An 18,029-nucleotide genomic window follows, 5' to 3' on the forward strand; every position below is an offset into this window, starting at 1 on the left:
CCCATCCTAAAACCCCAAACAGCAAGCAATGCAGGTGTAGAAGCACGGTGGCTAGGAAAAACTCCCTAGAAAGGCCAGAACCTAGGAAGAAACCTACAGAGGAACCAGGCTATGTGGGATGGCCAGTCCTCTTCTGGCTGTGCCGGGTGGAGATTATAACAGAACATGGCCAAGATGTTCAAATGTTCATAAATGACCAGCATGGTCGAATAAGAATAAGGCAGAACAGTTGAAACTGGAGCAGCAGCAGTCAGGTGGACTGGGGAGAGGAAGGAGTCATCATGTCAGGTAGTCCTGGGGCACGGTCCTAGGACCAAATCGTTGGTTTTAAAAAGTGGTTCCTGGCAGAGTACCAACCCCATGACTAAACTTCACCTTAACCCTTGGTACCAAACTTAGCTGAGGGGGGAACCAAAAGAGAGCCAGTAGTCTATTGTTAATGACTGTTATCATAATTAATAGCCGGCACCCTAAATTTAGTTCCAAGATTTAACAGCCAATACAGTGATTTTCTATAAACAGCTTCTAATTCTGTTTTCTGTATACAGCCTCTATTCTCTTTTCTATAAACAGCTTCTATTCTCTTTTCTATAAACAGCTTCTATTCTCTTTTCTATAAACAGCTTCTATTCTCTTTTCTATAAACAGCTTCTATTCTCTTTTCTGTATACAGCTTCTATTCTCTTTTCTATGAACAGCTTCTATTATCTTTTCTGTATTCTATTCCCTTCAAGGGGACAACAAAAGCCTATTTGGGGACTTTGCATTGACGCCTAGTACACTGGTGTGCTGTATATGTACTGTGTAACCAGAATCTCCATGTTAACTCAATGCTGTGAATAAATAAGGCAGTGTACAGCCGGCAGCTCACCATTTCTACATCTAGATGTAACTCTAACCCATCAGACCCTAACCCATCAGTCCCTAACCTATCAGTCCCTAACCCTAACCTATCAGTCCCTAACCTATCAGTCCCTAACCCTAACCCATCAGTCCCTAACCCATCAGTCCCTAACCCTAACCCATCAGTCCCTAACCCTAACCTATCAGTCCCTAACCTATCAGTCCCTAACCCATCAGTCCCTAACCCATCAGTCCCTAACCCTAACCTATCAGTCCCTAACCTATCAGTCCCTAACCCATCAGTCCCTAACCCTAACCTATCAGTCCCTAACCTATCAGTCCCTAACCCATCAGACCCTAACCCATCAGTCCCTAACCTATCAGTCCCTAACCCTAACCTATCAGTCCCTAACCCATCAGTCCCTAACCCATCAGTCCCTAACCCATAAGTCCCTAACCCATCAGTCCCTAACCCATCAGTCCCTAACCCATCAGTCCCTAACCCATCAGTCCCTAACCCATCAGACCCTAACCCATCAGACCCTAACCCATCAGTCCCTAACCTATCAGTCCCTAACCCTAACCTATCAGTCCCTAACCTATCAGTCCCTAACCCTAACCCATCAGTCCCTAACCCATCAGTCCCTAACCCTAACCCATCAGTCCCTAACCCTAACCTATCAGTCCCTAACCTATCAGTCCCTAACCCATCAGTCCCTAACCTATCAGTCCCTAACCCATCAGTCCCTAACCCTAACCTATCAGTCCCTAACCTATCAGTCCCTAACCCATCAGTCCCTAACCCTAACCTATCAGTCCCTAACCTATCAGTCCCTAACCCATCAGACCCTAACCCATCAGTCCCTAACCTATCAGTCCCTAACCCTAACCTATCAGTCCCTAACCCATCAGTCCCTAACCCATCAGTCCCTAACCCATAAGTCCCTAACCCATCAGTCCCTAACCCATCAGTCCCTAACCCATCAGACCCTAACCCATCAGACCCTAACCCATCAGTCCCTAACCTATCAGTCCCTAACCTATCAGTCCCTAACCCATCAGTCCCTAACCTATCAGTCCCTAACCCTAACCCATCAGTCCCTAACCCATCAGTCCCTAACCCTAACCCATCAGTCCCTAACCCTAACCTATCAGTCCCTAACCTATCAGTCCCTAACCCATCAGTCCCTAACCCATCAGTCCCTAACCCATCAGTCCCTAACCCATCAGTCCCTAACCCTAACCTATCAGTCCCTAACCCTAACCTATCAGTCCCTAACCTATCAGTCCCTAACCCTAACCTATCAGTCCCTAACCCTAACCCATCAGTCCCTAACCTATCAGTCCCTAACCCTAACCTATCAGTCCCTAACCTATCAGTCCCTAACCCATCAGTCCCTAACCCATCAGTCCCTAACCCATCAGTCCCTAACCTATCAGTCCCTAACCCTAACCTATCAGTCCCTAACCTATTAGTCCCTAACCCTAACCTATTAGTCCCTAACCCATCAGTCCCTAACCTATCAGTCCCTAACCCTAACCTATCAGTCCCTAACCTATTAGTCCCTAACCTATTAGTCCCTAACCCATCAGTCCCTAACCTATCAGTCCCTAACCTATCAGTCCCTAACCCTAACCTATCAGTCCCTAACCTATTAGTCCCTAACCCTAACCTATTAGTCCCTAACCCATCAGTCCCTAACCTATCAGTCCCTAACCCTAACCTATCAGTCCCTAACCTAACCTAACCTATTAGTCCCTAACCCATCAGTCCCTAACCTATCAGTCCTAACCTATCAGTCCTAACCCTAACCTATCAGTCCCTAACCTATCAGTCCCTAACCCAACCCATCAGTCCCCAACCCATCAGTCCCCTAACCCTAACCCATCAGTCCATTTTCTAACCCTAACCTATCAGTCCTAACCTAATCAGTCCCTAACCCATCAGTCCCTAACCCTAACCTATCAGTCCCTAACCTATCAGTCCCTAACCCATCAGTCCCTAACCCTAACCTTATCAGTCCCTAACCTTTATCAGTCCCTAACCCATTTACCCTTAACCCATCAAATCCCTAACCTATCAGTCCCTAACCCTAACCTAACAGTCCCTTAACCCATCAGTCCCTAACCCATCAGTCCCTAACCCATAAGTCCCTAACCCATCAGTCCCTAACCCATCAGTCCCTAACCCATCAGACCCTAACCCATCAGACCCTAACCCATCAGTCCCTAACCTATCAGTCCCTAACCCTAACCTATCAGTCCCTAACCTATCAGTCCCTAACCCTAACCCATCAGTCCCTAACCCATCAGTCCCTAACCCTAACCCATCAGTCCCTAACCCTAACCTATCAGTCCCTAACCTATCAGTCCCTAACCCATCAGTCCCTAACCCATCAGTCCCTAACCCATCAGTCCCTAACCCATCAGTCCCTAACCCTAACCTATCAGTCCCTAACCCTAACCTATCAGTCCCTAACCCTAACCTATCAGTCCCTAACCCTAACCTATCAGTCCCTAACCTATCAGTCCCTAACCCTAACCTATCAGTCCCTAACCCTAACCCATCAGTCCCTAACCTATCAGTCCCTAACCTATCAGTCCCTAACCTATCAGTCCCTAACCCATCAGTCCCTAACCCATCAGTCCCTAACCTATCAGTCCCTAACCCTAACCTATCAGTCCCTAACCTATTAGTCCCTAACCCTAACCTATTAGTCCCTAACCCATCAGTCCCTAACCTATCAGTCCCTAACCCTAACCTATCAGTCCCTAACCTATTAGTCCCTAACCTATTAGTCCCTAACCCATCAGTCCCTAACCTATCAGTCCCTAACCTATCAGTCCCTAACCTTAACCTATCAGTCCCTAACCCTAACCTATCAGTCCCTAACCTATCAGTCCCTAACCCATCAGTCCCTAACCCATCAGTCCCTAACCCTAACCCATCAGTCCCTAACCTATCAGTCCCTAACCCTAACCTATCAGTCCCTAACCTATCAGTCCCTAACCTTAACCCATCAGTCCCTAACCCATCAGTCCCTAACCCATCAGTCCCTAACCCATCAGTCCCTAACCTATCAGTCCCTAACCCTAACCTATCAGTCCCTAACCCTAACCCATCAGTCCCTAACCCATCAGTCCCTAACCCATCAGTCCCTAACCCATCAGTCCCTAACCCATCAGTCCCTATGCTGAACCTTAACTTTTTGCTTTTCGTCTAAATGAAATGTGAACCATCCACGTAGTGCTCGTAAAGATTTAGTGACTGCTCTAATCAGCCTTTATCAATTGTTTAAAGTGGGACATACGGTTCGCTAGGCATCCATCACCCAACTATCACTTGTTATCTTATGCCTTATAATTTTACCTTTATTTAACTACATTTACATTTAAGAACAAATTCTTATTTTCAATGACGGCCTAGGAACAGTGGGTTAACTGCCTGTTCAGGGGCAGAACAACAGATTTGTACCTTGTCAGCTCGGGGATTTGAACTAGCAAACCTTCCGGTTACTAGTCCAACGCTCTAACCACTAGGCTACCCTGCCATGTAAAATATATACCAAGTTATAAAGCCTTATACCTGCAGGCTCTAAGTAAAATGTTTCCTCAACTTACACTTGTTCTCTGTGCCATCCATGTCCAGCATCAGCTGGTCAACCTTCTCCTGCTCCAGGACGCTGACATCCTGAACAACAGGACAGACAGACAGAGACACAGAACAACACACCAGTCATTAGAGATGAGAGGAACTGACAACAAACAAACAAACAAAAAAGGTTCGTTCAAAGGTCAAACAGGTTAGCTCAAAACACCAGGCTTGACGGACTTTTATGGTTCACTAGTACACACTGCACACAGCATCTTGAGGTGTTACGAGGCAGGTTAGGTGCTAGGTTAGAGATCTTTGGCGCTCTGCAGCGACAGTCACTGTGCTCAAGGACAGTAATCACATTGACAGTGATCAGTGCTGTATTTCTACAACAACTCAAGAGATAAATGTAACAGACAAAAAAATGCAAAGATACTATTAAATACATACGACAGAGAGATAACTTACCACTTTGACTCAATTGTCTTCAGTCAGGACCGTGTTTACCAATCTACTGCATGACAAACATACTGCCCGTGACTATTCCATCTCGCACTGTAAACTCTTTGCAACTCTGACTCGACACTAGCACAACGTTGTCAATGTTAGTCAAACAGGGAATGTTCCTACCTGCCGTACAAGCGCAGGTGCAATAGTTTTATTGATATGATCAACGGCTTTTGAGACACCTGCAGAGGGGACAAGCAGAGCGTCACGACCCAGGGAGAAGTAGACCATGCAGCAGCAGTAGTAGCAGGCATTACCAGACGATCACAGAGCTCTCGTTAAGACTAGCTGCTTTGGGTGGCAGCAACTTAGGCTGGTTAAACAAACGTCAAGTGGAATGATCTACTATTGGGATCATGGTGGGTATGTAGGGAGAGATGTAGGGAGGGGTTGAGAGAGGGAGGGAGGGGTTGAGGGAGGGAGGGTTGAGAGAGGGTTGGAGGGGTTGAGAAGGGAGGGAGGGAGGGGTTGAGGGAGGGAGGGAGGGAGGGGTTGAGAGAGGGAGGGAGGGGTTGCGAGAGGGAAGGAGGGAGGGGTTGAGGGAGGGAGGGAGGGGTTGAGAGAGGGAGGGAGGGGTTGAGAGAGGAGGGAGGGGTTGAGAGAGGGAGGGAGGGGTTGAGAGAGGGAGGGAGGGAGGGGTTGAGAGAGGGAGGGAGGGGTTGAGAGAGGGAGGCTTCCTAGGGGTTGAGGGAGGCTGAGGGTTGAGAGAGGGAGGGAGGGGTTGAGAGAGGGAAATAGAATGACAAAATGCCCGCCGGTTAAATCCACCCATCTTGGAACGCTGACTTGAATAGAGATGTCCGTTATAGTCACCCTACTGCTGTCTGGGTAATAACGGTTTAGCAGATCTGTGATCGTCTGTGAACGCCTGCGACAGAGGTCAGTTAGTTGTCCAAATCAAAGCAAACCCACTCAAAAGTCATCAACTCCGGTTCATTTCAGTGTCTTACTCCTGTTGCTCCTCCACACTGGTCATTTACCTGGTTACACAAAGCTGGGGCCAAGAACTCATTGATATATTTAACAGCCCTTTTCACCCCTGACAGGAGGAGGAAAGATCGATGAAGTGTCAGAAAGGAAGGATGAAGATGGAAAATGAAAGAAAAAAATGTAACGTATTTTAAAAAAATATTTTTTTTAAAGAAGGGTGACTTTGTACTATAAGGACATTGGGAAAATCAAAAAGCGTACCTTTGCCCAGGTAGCGTGTCTTGTCGTTGTCACGGAGCTCCAGAGCTTCATAGATACCAGTAGAGGCCCCGCTGGGGACGGCGGCCCTGAACAGACCTGGAGAACACAGGATTTTTAATCTCTACTGTGTTTTAAATTGATTTCCTGACTCACTGCAAGAGGCTGACTGTTGCTTCCTAATTGACTGTTGCTTCCTAATTGACTGTTGCTGACTGTTGCTTCCTAATTGACTGTTGCTGACTGTTGCTTCCTAATTGACTGTTGCTGACTGTTGCTTCCTAATTGACTGTTGCTTCCTAATTGACTGGTGCTTCCTAATTGACTGTTGCTTCCTAATTGACTGTTGCTGACTGTTGCTTCCTAATTGACTGTTGCTGACTGTTGCTTCCTAATTGACTGTTGCTGACTGTTGCTTCCTAATTGACTGTTGCTGACTGTTGCTTCCTAATTGACTGTTGCTGACTGTTGCTTCCTAATTGACTGTTGCTGACTGTTGCTTCCTAATTGACTGTTGCTTCCTAATTGACTGTTGCTTCCTAATTGACTGTTGCTGACTGTTGCTTCCTAATTGACTGTTGCTGACTGTTGCTTCCTAATTGACTGTTGCTGACTGTTGCTTCCTAATTGACTGTTGCTTCCTAATTGCTTCCTAATTAATATTAGAAATATCCATCCTCAAAATGTTTGTCACTGCAACCCTGAACCCTGAACCCTGAACCCTGAACCGACCTTAATACATCAATATTAGATCCACGATTATGGCTTTTAAATGATGCATTCAGGAGGATTTCTGTCATAGCATGGGGCCCCCATTGATTTCTGTCATAGCATGGGGCCCCCATTGATTTCTGTCATAGCATGGGGCCCCCATTGATTTCTGTCATAGCATGGGGCCCCCATTGATTTCTGTCATAGCATGGGGTCCCCATTGATTTCTGTCATAGCATGGGGTCCCCATTGATTTCTGTCATAGCATGGGGCCCCCATTGATTTCTGTCATAGCATGGGCCCCCCATTGATTTCTGTCATAGCATGGGGCCCCCATTGATTTCTGTCATAGCATGGGGTCCCCATTGATTTCTGTCATAGCATGGGCCCCCCATTGATTTCTGTCATAGCATGGGGCCCCCATTGATTTCTGTCATAGCATGGGCCCCCCATTGATTTCTGTCATAGCATGGGGCCCCCATTGATTTCTGTCATAGCATGGGGCCCCCCATTGATTTCTGTCATAGCATGGGGTCCCCCATTGATTTCTGTCATAGCATGGGGTCCCCATTGATTTCTGTCATAGCATGGGGTCCCCATTGATTTCTGTCATAGCATGGGGCCCCCCATTGATTTCTGTCATAGCATGGGGTCCCCATTGATTTCTGTCATAGCATGGGGTCCCCATTGATTTCTGTCATAGCATGGGGTCCCCATTGATTTCTGTTAGAATGTTTGAGTCACTCAGACAGCATAAGCCATGGCAAAATGTTTAGCTTTAAAACTGCAAATATTTTATTATTATTATTATTACATTTGTATATATTTTTTTTAATCTTCAACTCTGTCTATCTTACACTGTTGGAAAAGGACCCACAAGTACGCATTTTATTGTGAGTCTACCAGTTGTTTATGAAACATGTGAGATTTTCTCTCCGGCAAAATGTGTAGAATTCCCGGTAGTTAGCTTTAAAACAGCAACATTTTGTCTCGCTGGCCAAGAAGAGGGCTTCTAAAATGTTTGGTTGGCGACCGAGCCAATGGCCACGCCCACTGCCATGTCCAGCCACATTTCAGATCCAGAAAAAAAACTCTATCCAGAAATATCCTTCCTGAAAATCATACTTTGTGATTTGGCAATATACAGTGCATTTGGAAAATATTCAGACCCCTTGACTTTTCCACATTTTGTTACATTACAGCCTTATTCTAAAATTAATTCAATAGTCCCCCCCCCCCCTCGTTTTCCCACACAATACCCCATAATGACAAAGCAAAAACAGTTTTTTGACATTTTTACAAATGTATTAAAATTAAAATAAAAAATATTACATTTATGTAAGTATTCAGAACCTTTACTCAGTACTTTGTTGAAGCACCTTTGGCAGCGATTACAGCCTCAAGTCTTCTTGGGTATGACGCTACAAGCTTGGCACACCTGTATTTGGGGAGTTTCTCCCATTCTTCTCTGCAGATCCTTTCAAGCTCTGTCAGGTTGAATGGGCAGCTTCGCTGTGCAGCTATTTTCAGTTCTCTCCAGAGATTTTCGACCGGGTTCATGTCCAGGCTCTGGCTGGGCCACTCAAGGTAATTTAGAGACTTGTCCTGAAGCCACTCCTGCGTTGTCTTGGCTGTGTGCTGAGGGTCGTTGTCCTGCTGGAAGGCGAACCTTCGCTCCAGCCTAAGGTCCTGAGCGCTCTGGAGCAGATTTTCATCAAGGATCTCTCTGTACCTTTCTCCGTTCATCTTTCTCTCGATCCTGACTAGTCTCCCAGTCCCTGCCTCTGAAAAACATCCCCACAACATGATGCTGCCACCACCATGCTTCACCGTACTGTAGGGATGGTGTCAGGTTTCATCCAAACATGATGCTGCCACCACCATGCTTCACCGTACTGTAGGGATGGTGTCAGGTTTCCTCCAAACATGGCGCTTGGCATTCAGGCCAAAGAGTTCAATCTTGGTTTCATCAGACCACGGTCTGAGTCCTGTAGGTGCCTTTTGGCAAACTCCATGCGGGCTGTCATGTGTCTTTTACAGAAGTGTCTTCCGTCTGGCCACTGGCCCCTGACTGTTGGAGCGCAGCAGAGATGGTTGTCCTTCTGGAAGGTTCTCCCATCTCAACAGAGTAACTCTGGAGGTCTGTCAAAGTGACCATCAGGTTTTTTGGTCACCTCCCTGACCAATGCCCTTCTACCCCGATTGCTCAGTTTGGCCGGGCGGCCAGCTCTAGGAAGAGTCTTGGTGGTTCCAAACTTCTTCCATTTAGGAATGAAGAGGCCACTGTGTTCTTGGGGACCTTTAATGCTGCAGACATTTTTTGGTACCCTTCCACAGATCTGTCCCTTGACACAATCCTGTCTCGGAGCTCTACGGACAATTCCTTCAACCTCATGACCTGGTTTTTGTTCTGACATGCACTGTCGACTGTGGGACCTTTATATAGACATGTGTGAGCCTTTCCAAATCATGTCCAATCAATTGAATTTACCACAGGTGGACTCTAAACAAGTTGTAGAAACATCTCAAAGGATGAACAATGGAAACAGGATGCACCTGAGCTCAATTTCGAGTCTCAAAGCGAAGGGTCTGAATACTAATGTAATTATGGTATTTCATTATTTAAAAAAAATTAGATTTGCAAACATTAAAAAAAAACAGTTTTTGCTTTGTCATTATGGGGTATTGTGTGTAGATTGATGAGAAACACAAATTAATTGAATACATTTTAGAACAAGACAGTATGGAAAATACTTTTACTTCTACTGTAGTAGTATGAAGGTTGTTTGTTATTCATAGTAAAAGGAAACAGGAAATCAAAATTATCCAATGAGCAGCAAGTATCCCTTCGGTCCTATTTTAATCACATTTTGTTCCCAGAGGAGGAGAGGAGGGGGTTGCACATGCTAAGCAGATCAATGTGATGTAACACACACACACACGCACACACGCGCACACACACACACACACACACACACACACACACACACACACACACACACACACACACACACACACACACACACACACACACACACACACACACACACACACACACACACACACACACACAGCAGCATCCAGGATGTGACTGCTGGCTCAGACACACACCAAGGTCAGACATTTGGGATTCAAGAAAGATACAGGATGTGTACATTTGATTCTAACTGCTCATTGGGCGAAATATATTTTTAAAAAGGCTGATCAAACCAATGACAGGGGTCCTGAGATCAGGAGGGATTTAAAGCTTAAACACAGAGACACACAGAGAGATTTAGGCCATGAGTTCAGGCTTATCAAATCATCTGCATCAGCTAGAAATCAGCTATGCTTGATATAGTTTAGCAGTCAAGCCCAATAAACCTATTCAGATTAATTTAGTCTTAGTGATTTCACTTGTTTTCCAATCAACTACAATCAAAGCAACATATTGCATTTTGGACACGTATACAGTACGTCTGAATTCAGAAAGGTTATCTTTTTTTAAACATATGCCTAGATTCAGTTTTAAGTCAGTTAAGAACAAATTCTTATTTACAATGACAGCCAACTCCCGGCCAAACCCGGACGACGCTGGACCAATTGTGCGCCGCCCTATGGGACTCCCAAATCACGGCCCGGTTGTGATACAGCCTGGAATAAAACCAGGGTCTCCCTAGACAGCTGAGACACAGTCTGGAATGAAACCAGGGTCTCCTTAGACAGCTGAGACACAGTCTGGAATGAAACCAGGGTCTCCTTAGACAGCTGAGATACAGCCTGGAATGAAACCAGGGTCTCCTTAGACAGCTGAGACACAGTCTGGAATGAAACCAGGGTCTCCTTAGACAGCTGAGATACAGCCTGGAATAAAACCAGGGTCTCCTTAGACCGCTGAGATTCAGTCTGGAATGAAACCAGGGTCTCCTTAGACAGCTGAGACACAGTCTGGAATGAAACCAGGGTCTCCTTAGACAGCTGAGACACAGTCTGGAATGAAACCAGGGTCTCCTTAGACAGCTGAGACACAGTCTGGAATGAAACCAGGGTCTCCTTAGACAGCTGAGATACAGCCTGGAATGAAACCAGGGTCTCCTTAGACAGCTGAGACACAGTCTGGAATGAAACCAGGGTCTCCTTAGACAGCTGAGACAGTCTGGAATGAAACCAGGGTCTCCTTAGACAGCTGAGACACAGTCTGGAATGAAACCAGGGTCTCCTTAGACAGCTGAGACACAGTCTGGAATGAAACCAGGGTCTCCTTAGACAGCTGAGACACAGTCTGGAATGAAACCAGGGTCTCCTTAGACAGCTGAGACACAGTCTGGAATGAAACCAGGGTCTCCTTAGACAGCTGAGACACAGTCTGGAATGAAACCAGGGTCTCCTTAGACAGCTGAGACACAGTCTGGAATGAAACCAGGGTCTCCTTAGACAGCTGAGACACAGTCTGGAATGAAACCAGGGTCTCCTTAGACAGCTGAGACACAGTCTGGAATGAAACCAGGGTCTCCTTAGACAGCTGAGACACAGTCTGGAATGAAACCAGAGTCTCCTTAGACAGCTGAGATACAGCCTGGAATGAAACCAGGGTCTCCTTAGACAGCTGCACCACTCGGCAGCCCTTCTGTCCAGATACTAATATGTTATTTTTGTGGTTGTAAACCCCCATCGGAGGACGTGACAGTCACTCTCAGAGAAAGAGAAATGAGCTCAAATGTTTGTTGAAATAAAAGGTCTTTGGGTGCCGGGTTCAAAAAAATAACATACAGTGCCTTGCGAAAGTATTCGGCCCCCTTGAACTTTGCGACCTTTTGCCACATTTCAGGCTTCAAACATAAAGATATAAAACTGTATTTTTTTGTGAAGAATCAACAACAAGTGGGACACAATCATGAAGTGGAACGACATTTATTGGATATTTCTAACTTTTTTAACAAATCAAAAAAAAATAATATACTTGAAGAAAGGAAAAAAACGGGACTCACTGAAATATTTTTTCTTCTTACGTTTTACGTTTTGAATTGAATGTGTTTCTTTTAGCAGCAGAGACCAGAACAAACGAAAGCGTTTCGACGGCTGCCATCCTGTCCCTTCTGACCTCTGCTGATAAAAAAATAAAACAAAATAGATGAAAACTGAAAGAGTATTTCCAGTGAGTACAGGCACTCTCATCCCAGAGGATTAGTACTGGATCTGAAAATAGAAAACACAAGGACGATGCAGCCTGTCTAGTAACGACTGTAATTCAAACCCCTTTTGTGTTATAGAGCAGAGACACATTACATCTGCATGCTCCAACAATCCAATCCTATTTATACAGCAGCAGACAACACAAAGTGTATCCCGAATTGCCCTCTATTCTCTTCATAATGACATTCTTTTGAACAGAGCCCTATGGGAATCCCTTTGGGCTCTGGAGCAGTATAAAGGTAATACGGCATCATTAGGGACGCCTCCAATGCCAAATCAGGCTGGTCCATCCTAAACTAGAAACCGTGAAGCTACTAGCTTAGAGCACCTAGCAACCTTCCTACAAACTGTCAAAAGAGAGCAAGACAAATGGAAAACGCGTTCCCTTTTTTGGGGGGATTTCAAGCCCATGTTAAATCCAACATGTCTTCATCTCAACCCCTCAACCCCCCCCACCCCTTTCCTCTTCCTCGGTGGCCTAATTCAGATAGCTTCATTAACATTCTGGACATTCATTCATTAAATTGAAATAACTGCTTTGTTTTCAGCCCACGGAGCAGAACGACAAAAAGGGGGACTCCACTCTTGAACAAGGGCGGCGGAAACCCCGATCCCATTCAGGATATCCCATAGTTAGTTGGTTGAATATTGTTAGGTTGGTTGAGATACATTTAAAAAAAATTTTTTTTTTAAGTACATCTTGAAAGTTAAGGTATTGATTTACAATGAATTGTAATCCCATTACAAATGACAGGTCTGTGCTTGTATGATCAATAACACTTTAAATATGACTTCAAGATTCCCACGAAGAAGAGTATTGGAAGACTTCAGTGATTCCCCCAGGAAAAAAAAAAGTTTTAAAAAAGGACCAATTCCTGGTTAACAAGATGGAGTAGAATTAAGCAATAAAGCACGAGGGGGTTGCGGGCTGTTCTTACCACGAGGGGGTTGCGGGCTGTTCTTACCACGAGGGGGTTGCGGGCTGTTCTTACCACGAGGGGGTTGAGGGCTGTTCTTACCACGAGGGGGTTGAGGGCTGTTCTTACCACGAGGGGGTTGAGGGCTGTTCTTACCACGAGGGGTTGAGGGCTGTTCTTACCACGAGGGGGTTGAGGGCTGTTCTTACCACGAGGGGGTTGAGGGCTGTTCTTACCACGAGGGGGTTGCGGGCTGTTCTTACCACGAGGGGGTTGAGGGCTGTTCTTACCACGAGGGGGTTAAGGGCTGTTCTTACCACGAGGGGGTTGAGGGCTGTTCTTACCACGAGGGGGGTTGAGGGCTGTTCTTACCACGAGGGGGTTGAGGGCTGTTCTTACCACGAGGGGTTGAGGGCTGTTCTTACCACGAGGGGGTTGAGGGCTGTTCTTACCACGAGGGGTTGAGGGCTGTTCTTACCACGAGGGGGTTGAGGGCTGTTCTTACCACGAGGGGGTTGAGGGCTGTTCTTACCACGAGGGGTTGAGGGCTGTTCTTACCACGAGGGGTTGAGGGCTGTTCTTACCACGGGGGTTGTTTCTTACCACGAGGGGGTTGAGGGCTGTTCTTACCACGAGGGGGTTGAGGGCTGTTCTTACCACGAGGGGGTTGAGGGCTGTTCTTACCACAGGGGGGTTGAGGGCTGTTCTTACCACGAGGGGGTTGAGGGCTGTTCTTACCACGAGGGGTTGAGGGCTGTTCTTACCACGAGGGGTTGAGGGCTGTTCTTACCACAAGGGGGTTGAGGGCTGTTCTTACCACGAGGGATGTTGAGGGATGTTCTTACCACGAGAGGGTTGAGGGCTGTTCTTACCACGGGGGGGTTGAGGGATGTTCTTACCACGAGAGGGTTGAGGGATGTTCTTACCACGAGAGGGTTGAGGGCTGTTCTTACCATGAGGGGGTGTGGTATATGGCCAATAGACCACGGTTAAGGGCTGTTCTTACCACGAGGGGGTGTGGTATATGGCCAATAGACCACGGTTAAGGGCTGTTCTTACCACGGGGGTGTGGCTATATGGCCAATAGTCCCACGGTTAAACGGCTGTTCTTACCACGAGGGGGTGTGGGGTTGATATGGCCAGGGCTAGACCACGGTTGAGGGCTGTTCTTACCAGGGGGTTGAGGGCTGTTCTTACCACGAGGGGGTTAAGGGCTGTTCTTACCACGAGGGATGTTGAGGGATGTTCTTACCACGGGATGTTCTTAGAGGGTTGAGGGCTGTTCTTACCACGGGGGGGTTGAGGGATGTTCTTACCACGAGAGGGTTGAGGGCTGTTCTTACCATGAGGGGGTGTGGTATATGGCCAATAGACCACGGTTAAGGGCTGTTCTTACCACGAGGGGGTGTGGTATATGGCCAATAGACCACGGTTAAGGGCTGTTCTTACCACGGGGGGGTGTGGTATATGGCCAATAGTCCACGGTTAAAGGGCTGTTCTTACCACGAGGAGGTGTGGTATATGGCCAATAGACCACGGTTAAGGGCTGTTCTTACCACGAGGGGGTTAAGGGCTGTTCTTACCACGAGGGGGTTACGGGCTGTTTTTACCACGAGGGGGTGTGGTATATGGCCAATAGACCACGGTTAAAGGGCTGTTCTTACCACAAACCCCTGAGGTGCCTTATTGCTATTATAAACTGGTTACAAACGTAATTAGAGCAGTAAAAATATACGTTTTGCAATCCCCTTGAAATACGGTCTGATGTACCACAGCTGTCAGCCAATCAGCATTCAGGGCTGGAATCACCCAGTTTATAATAAGTATTATCCCTGCCTCTTTTAGGCCTCTAGGTATTACAGAGTCCGACCTGTGAACTCTGTACTGTAAGTATCCACGGCTCCATCTCAAATAGTACCCTATTCAATATATAGTGCACTACTACTTCTGACCAGGGCTCATAGGGGTGCACTGAAAGTAGTAGGCAAAAGTAGTGCGCTATATAGGGAATAGGGTGCCATTTGGGAACCAGAAGTGTCAGATTGGAGATGGAGGGATAGAACCTGCTGACAGGCTACGATTAAATAGCTACAATAAAATGTCTTGTGCAATTGAATAAATAATAAAAGACATATTCAAGTATTGGAATGCCTGTTTTTCATTTATCTCTGGGTATGCCAAGAACTATTTCGCTGTGTGTTCAACCTAGTTTAATAACTCTAACAGATAGGAAATTACACTATTTATTTAAACATTTATCTTTAGTAAATGTGCACTATGTCTATTCCATTGTCGATGTGCAAATGGAAACATAGCAGTATTGATTTCATCGACATGTCTGAAGGGGAACAACAAAGTCACCACAGTTGGCTACATTGTATCTGCAACCGGCTGAGGGAAAGGGACTAGCCTGGAGCTAACTCACTCTGTCAGTCAGAGAGGGACTAGCCTGCAGCTAACTCACTCTGTCAGTCAGAGAGGGACTAGCCTGCAGCTAACTCACTCTGTCAGTCAGAGAGGGACTAGCCTGCAGCTAACTCACTCTGTCAGTCAGAGGGACTAGCCTGGAGCTAACTCACTCTGTCAGTCAGAGAGGGACTAGCCTGCAGCTAACTCACTCTGTCAGTCAGAGGGACTAGCCTGGAGCTAACTCACTCTGTCAGTAGGAGAGGGACTAGCCTGGAGCTAACTCACTCTGTCAGTCAGAGAGGGACTAGCCTGCAGCTAACTCACTCTGTCAGTCAGAGAGGGACTAGCCTGCAGCTAACTCACTCTGTCAGTAGGAGAGGGACTAGCCTGGAGCTAACTCACTCTGTCAGTAGGAGAGGGACTAGCCTGCAGCTAACTCACTGTCAGTCAGAGAGGGACTAGCCTGCAGCTAACTCACTCTGTCAGTCAGAGAGGGACTAGCCTGCAGCTAACTCACTCTGTCAGTCAGAGGGACTAGCCTGGAGCTAACTCACTCAGTCAGAGAGGGACTAGCCTGGAGCTAACTCACTCTGTCAGTCAGAGAGGGACTAGCCTGCAGCTAACTCTGTCAGTCAGAGAGGGACTAGCCTGGAGCTAACTCACTCAGTCAGAGAGGGACTAGCCTGGAGCTAACTCACTCTGTCAGTCAGAGAGGGACTAGCCTGCAGCTAACTCACTCAGTCAGAGAGGGACTAGCCTGGAGCTAACTCACTCTGCCAGTCAGAGAGGGACTAGCCTGGAGCTAACTCACTCTGTCAGTAGGAGAGGGACTAGCCTGCAGCTAACTCACTCTGTCAGTCAGAGAGGGACTAGCCTGCAGCTAACTCACTCTGTCAGTAGGAGAGGGACTAGCCTGCAGCTAACTCACTCTGTCAGTCAGAGGGACTAGCCTGGAGCTAACTCACTCAGTCAGAGAGGGACTAGCCTGGAGCTAACTCACTCTGTCAGTCAGAGAGGGACTAGCCTGCAGCTAACTCACTCTGTCAGTCAGAGAGGGACTAGCCTGCAGCTAACTCACTCTGTCAGTCAGAGAGGGACTAGCCTGCAGCTAACTCACTCTGTCAGTCAGAGAAGGACTAGCCTGCAGCTAACTCACTCTGTCAGTAGGAGAGGGACTAGCCTGGAGCTAACTCACTCTGTCAGTAGGAGAGGGACTAGCCTGCAGCTAACTCACTCTGTCAGTCAGAGAGGGACTAGCCTGCAGCTAACTCACTCTGTCAGTCAGAGAGGGACTAGCCTGCAGCTAACTCACTCTGTCAGTCAGAGAGGGACTAGCCTGCAGCTAACTCACTCTGTCAGTCAGAGAGGGACTAGCCTGCAGCTAACTCACTCTGTCAGTCAGAGAGGGACTAGCCTGCAGCTAACTCACTCTGTCAGTCAGAGAGGGACTAGCCTGCAGCTAACTCACTCTGTCAGTCAGAGAGGGACTAGCCTGCAGCTAGCCTCGTGTTGCCATACCTCCAAAATCACGTCGTTGTCACACCTTCCTTGGAGGTCTGGAGAATTTTCTATTGCAAAAACGGGTTAAATGGGCCCCTGGGAGCCGTTCAAACCTAATTTGATTGGATGTTACATTTAAAGAACCCTTCCCCACATGCCCAAAGACAGGGTTGTGTGTTTAGTGCATCACTGTTTTCCAACCAGGTAGTTGTTGTTGTTGTCTATGCTAGTTTCAAGACTGATGCACCATGTCATTGATCCACAATCCATAGGTATAAGGCTGTACAGTGAAATAAATATGCCCTCAGTACAATTCTAAAGTCTATTACAGACACAGTGTGATTTCAAAAGATTTTTGTCCAATTAACAAATTATTTTATTTTGTTGAATTTATATAACATTCCAACCTATTGCATTATGGCATGATTCCACTATTTGTATTAATTTGCATCGCTTTCAATAATAAAGCAACTTTTATTTTGAAGGCGAACCGCAAATGTCAATATTGTGGCTAATCCTTACTGTGGCTAGCTTCACATAGATGGGTTTGACCATCATTAATCAAATACGAACTGTCTTATAAACGATGGGTATTTTAGATGATGACACCTTGCTAGATAGTTAGCTAGCTAACTATAGCTACTGAAACAGATGATGTCGTAGTGCTATGTTTTTGGAGAAGGACATTGTTTGCATCCATCAGCTAGCTAGCTTTGTTTCTGACCAGCACCGTCCAGAGCTTGGGGGGAAGAGTGTCTCAGGTCATGCGGCAGGTGCACGAGACAAAACTTTACCAGCAACAAAGCATACCGATCGGTGAATCGCTGTGACATGTGACATTTTGAGTGATAGGTGGTCCTTCTGTAGCTCAGTTGGTAGAGCATGGCGCTTGTAACGCCAGGGTAGTGGGTTCGATTCCCGGGACCACCCATACGTAGAATGTATGCACACATGACTGTAAGTCGCTTTGGATAAAAGCGTCTGCTAAATGGCATATATTATTATTATTATTATTATTAGTGTAATCAATGTTCAATAGCTACGTTTAAAAAAAAAGTAATGAACGTGTTAAATGATTATGTGGCATGCAGTCAACTGTCTGCATGCCAGGTCCTGATTGGTCAACAAGCTTATTTAAACGGGACAAATGGTGTTATTTGACGTGTATTAATTCATTTATTTTTACA

The 18,029-nt window shown here is 46.5% G+C and overlaps 1 protein-coding gene across 3 annotated transcripts in view; it reads right to left on the reverse strand.

The window, feature by feature from the left end:
* Positions 1 to 18,029, reverse strand: part of LOC118379938 (alpha-enolase) — a 36,746-nt gene that overhangs the window by 12,009 nt on the left and 6,708 nt on the right. For 2 of the 3 annotated variants that reach the window (XR_008082209.1, XM_052481358.1), the window contains exons 3-5: positions 6,137 to 6,232; positions 5,069 to 5,127; positions 4,465 to 4,534 (exon numbers count right to left, since the gene is read on the reverse strand). Coding sequence is in view for 2 of the 3 variants with exons in the window: in XM_052481358.1 (XP_052337318.1) it covers positions 4,465 to 4,534; positions 5,069 to 5,127; positions 6,137 to 6,232 (225 nt within the window). In the remaining variant the exon portion in view is untranslated. Of the gene's footprint in view, positions 1 to 4,464; positions 4,535 to 5,068; positions 5,128 to 5,925; positions 5,985 to 6,136; positions 6,233 to 18,029 lie in introns of all 3 variants that reach the window. The other variant, XM_052481359.1, reaches the window with a different exon arrangement.

The sequence above is a fragment of the Oncorhynchus keta genome, chromosome 27 (assembly GCF_023373465.1).
Source record: "Oncorhynchus keta strain PuntledgeMale-10-30-2019 chromosome 27, Oket_V2, whole genome shotgun sequence".
Lineage (NCBI taxonomy): Eukaryota > Metazoa > Chordata > Actinopteri > Salmoniformes > Salmonidae > Oncorhynchus > Oncorhynchus keta.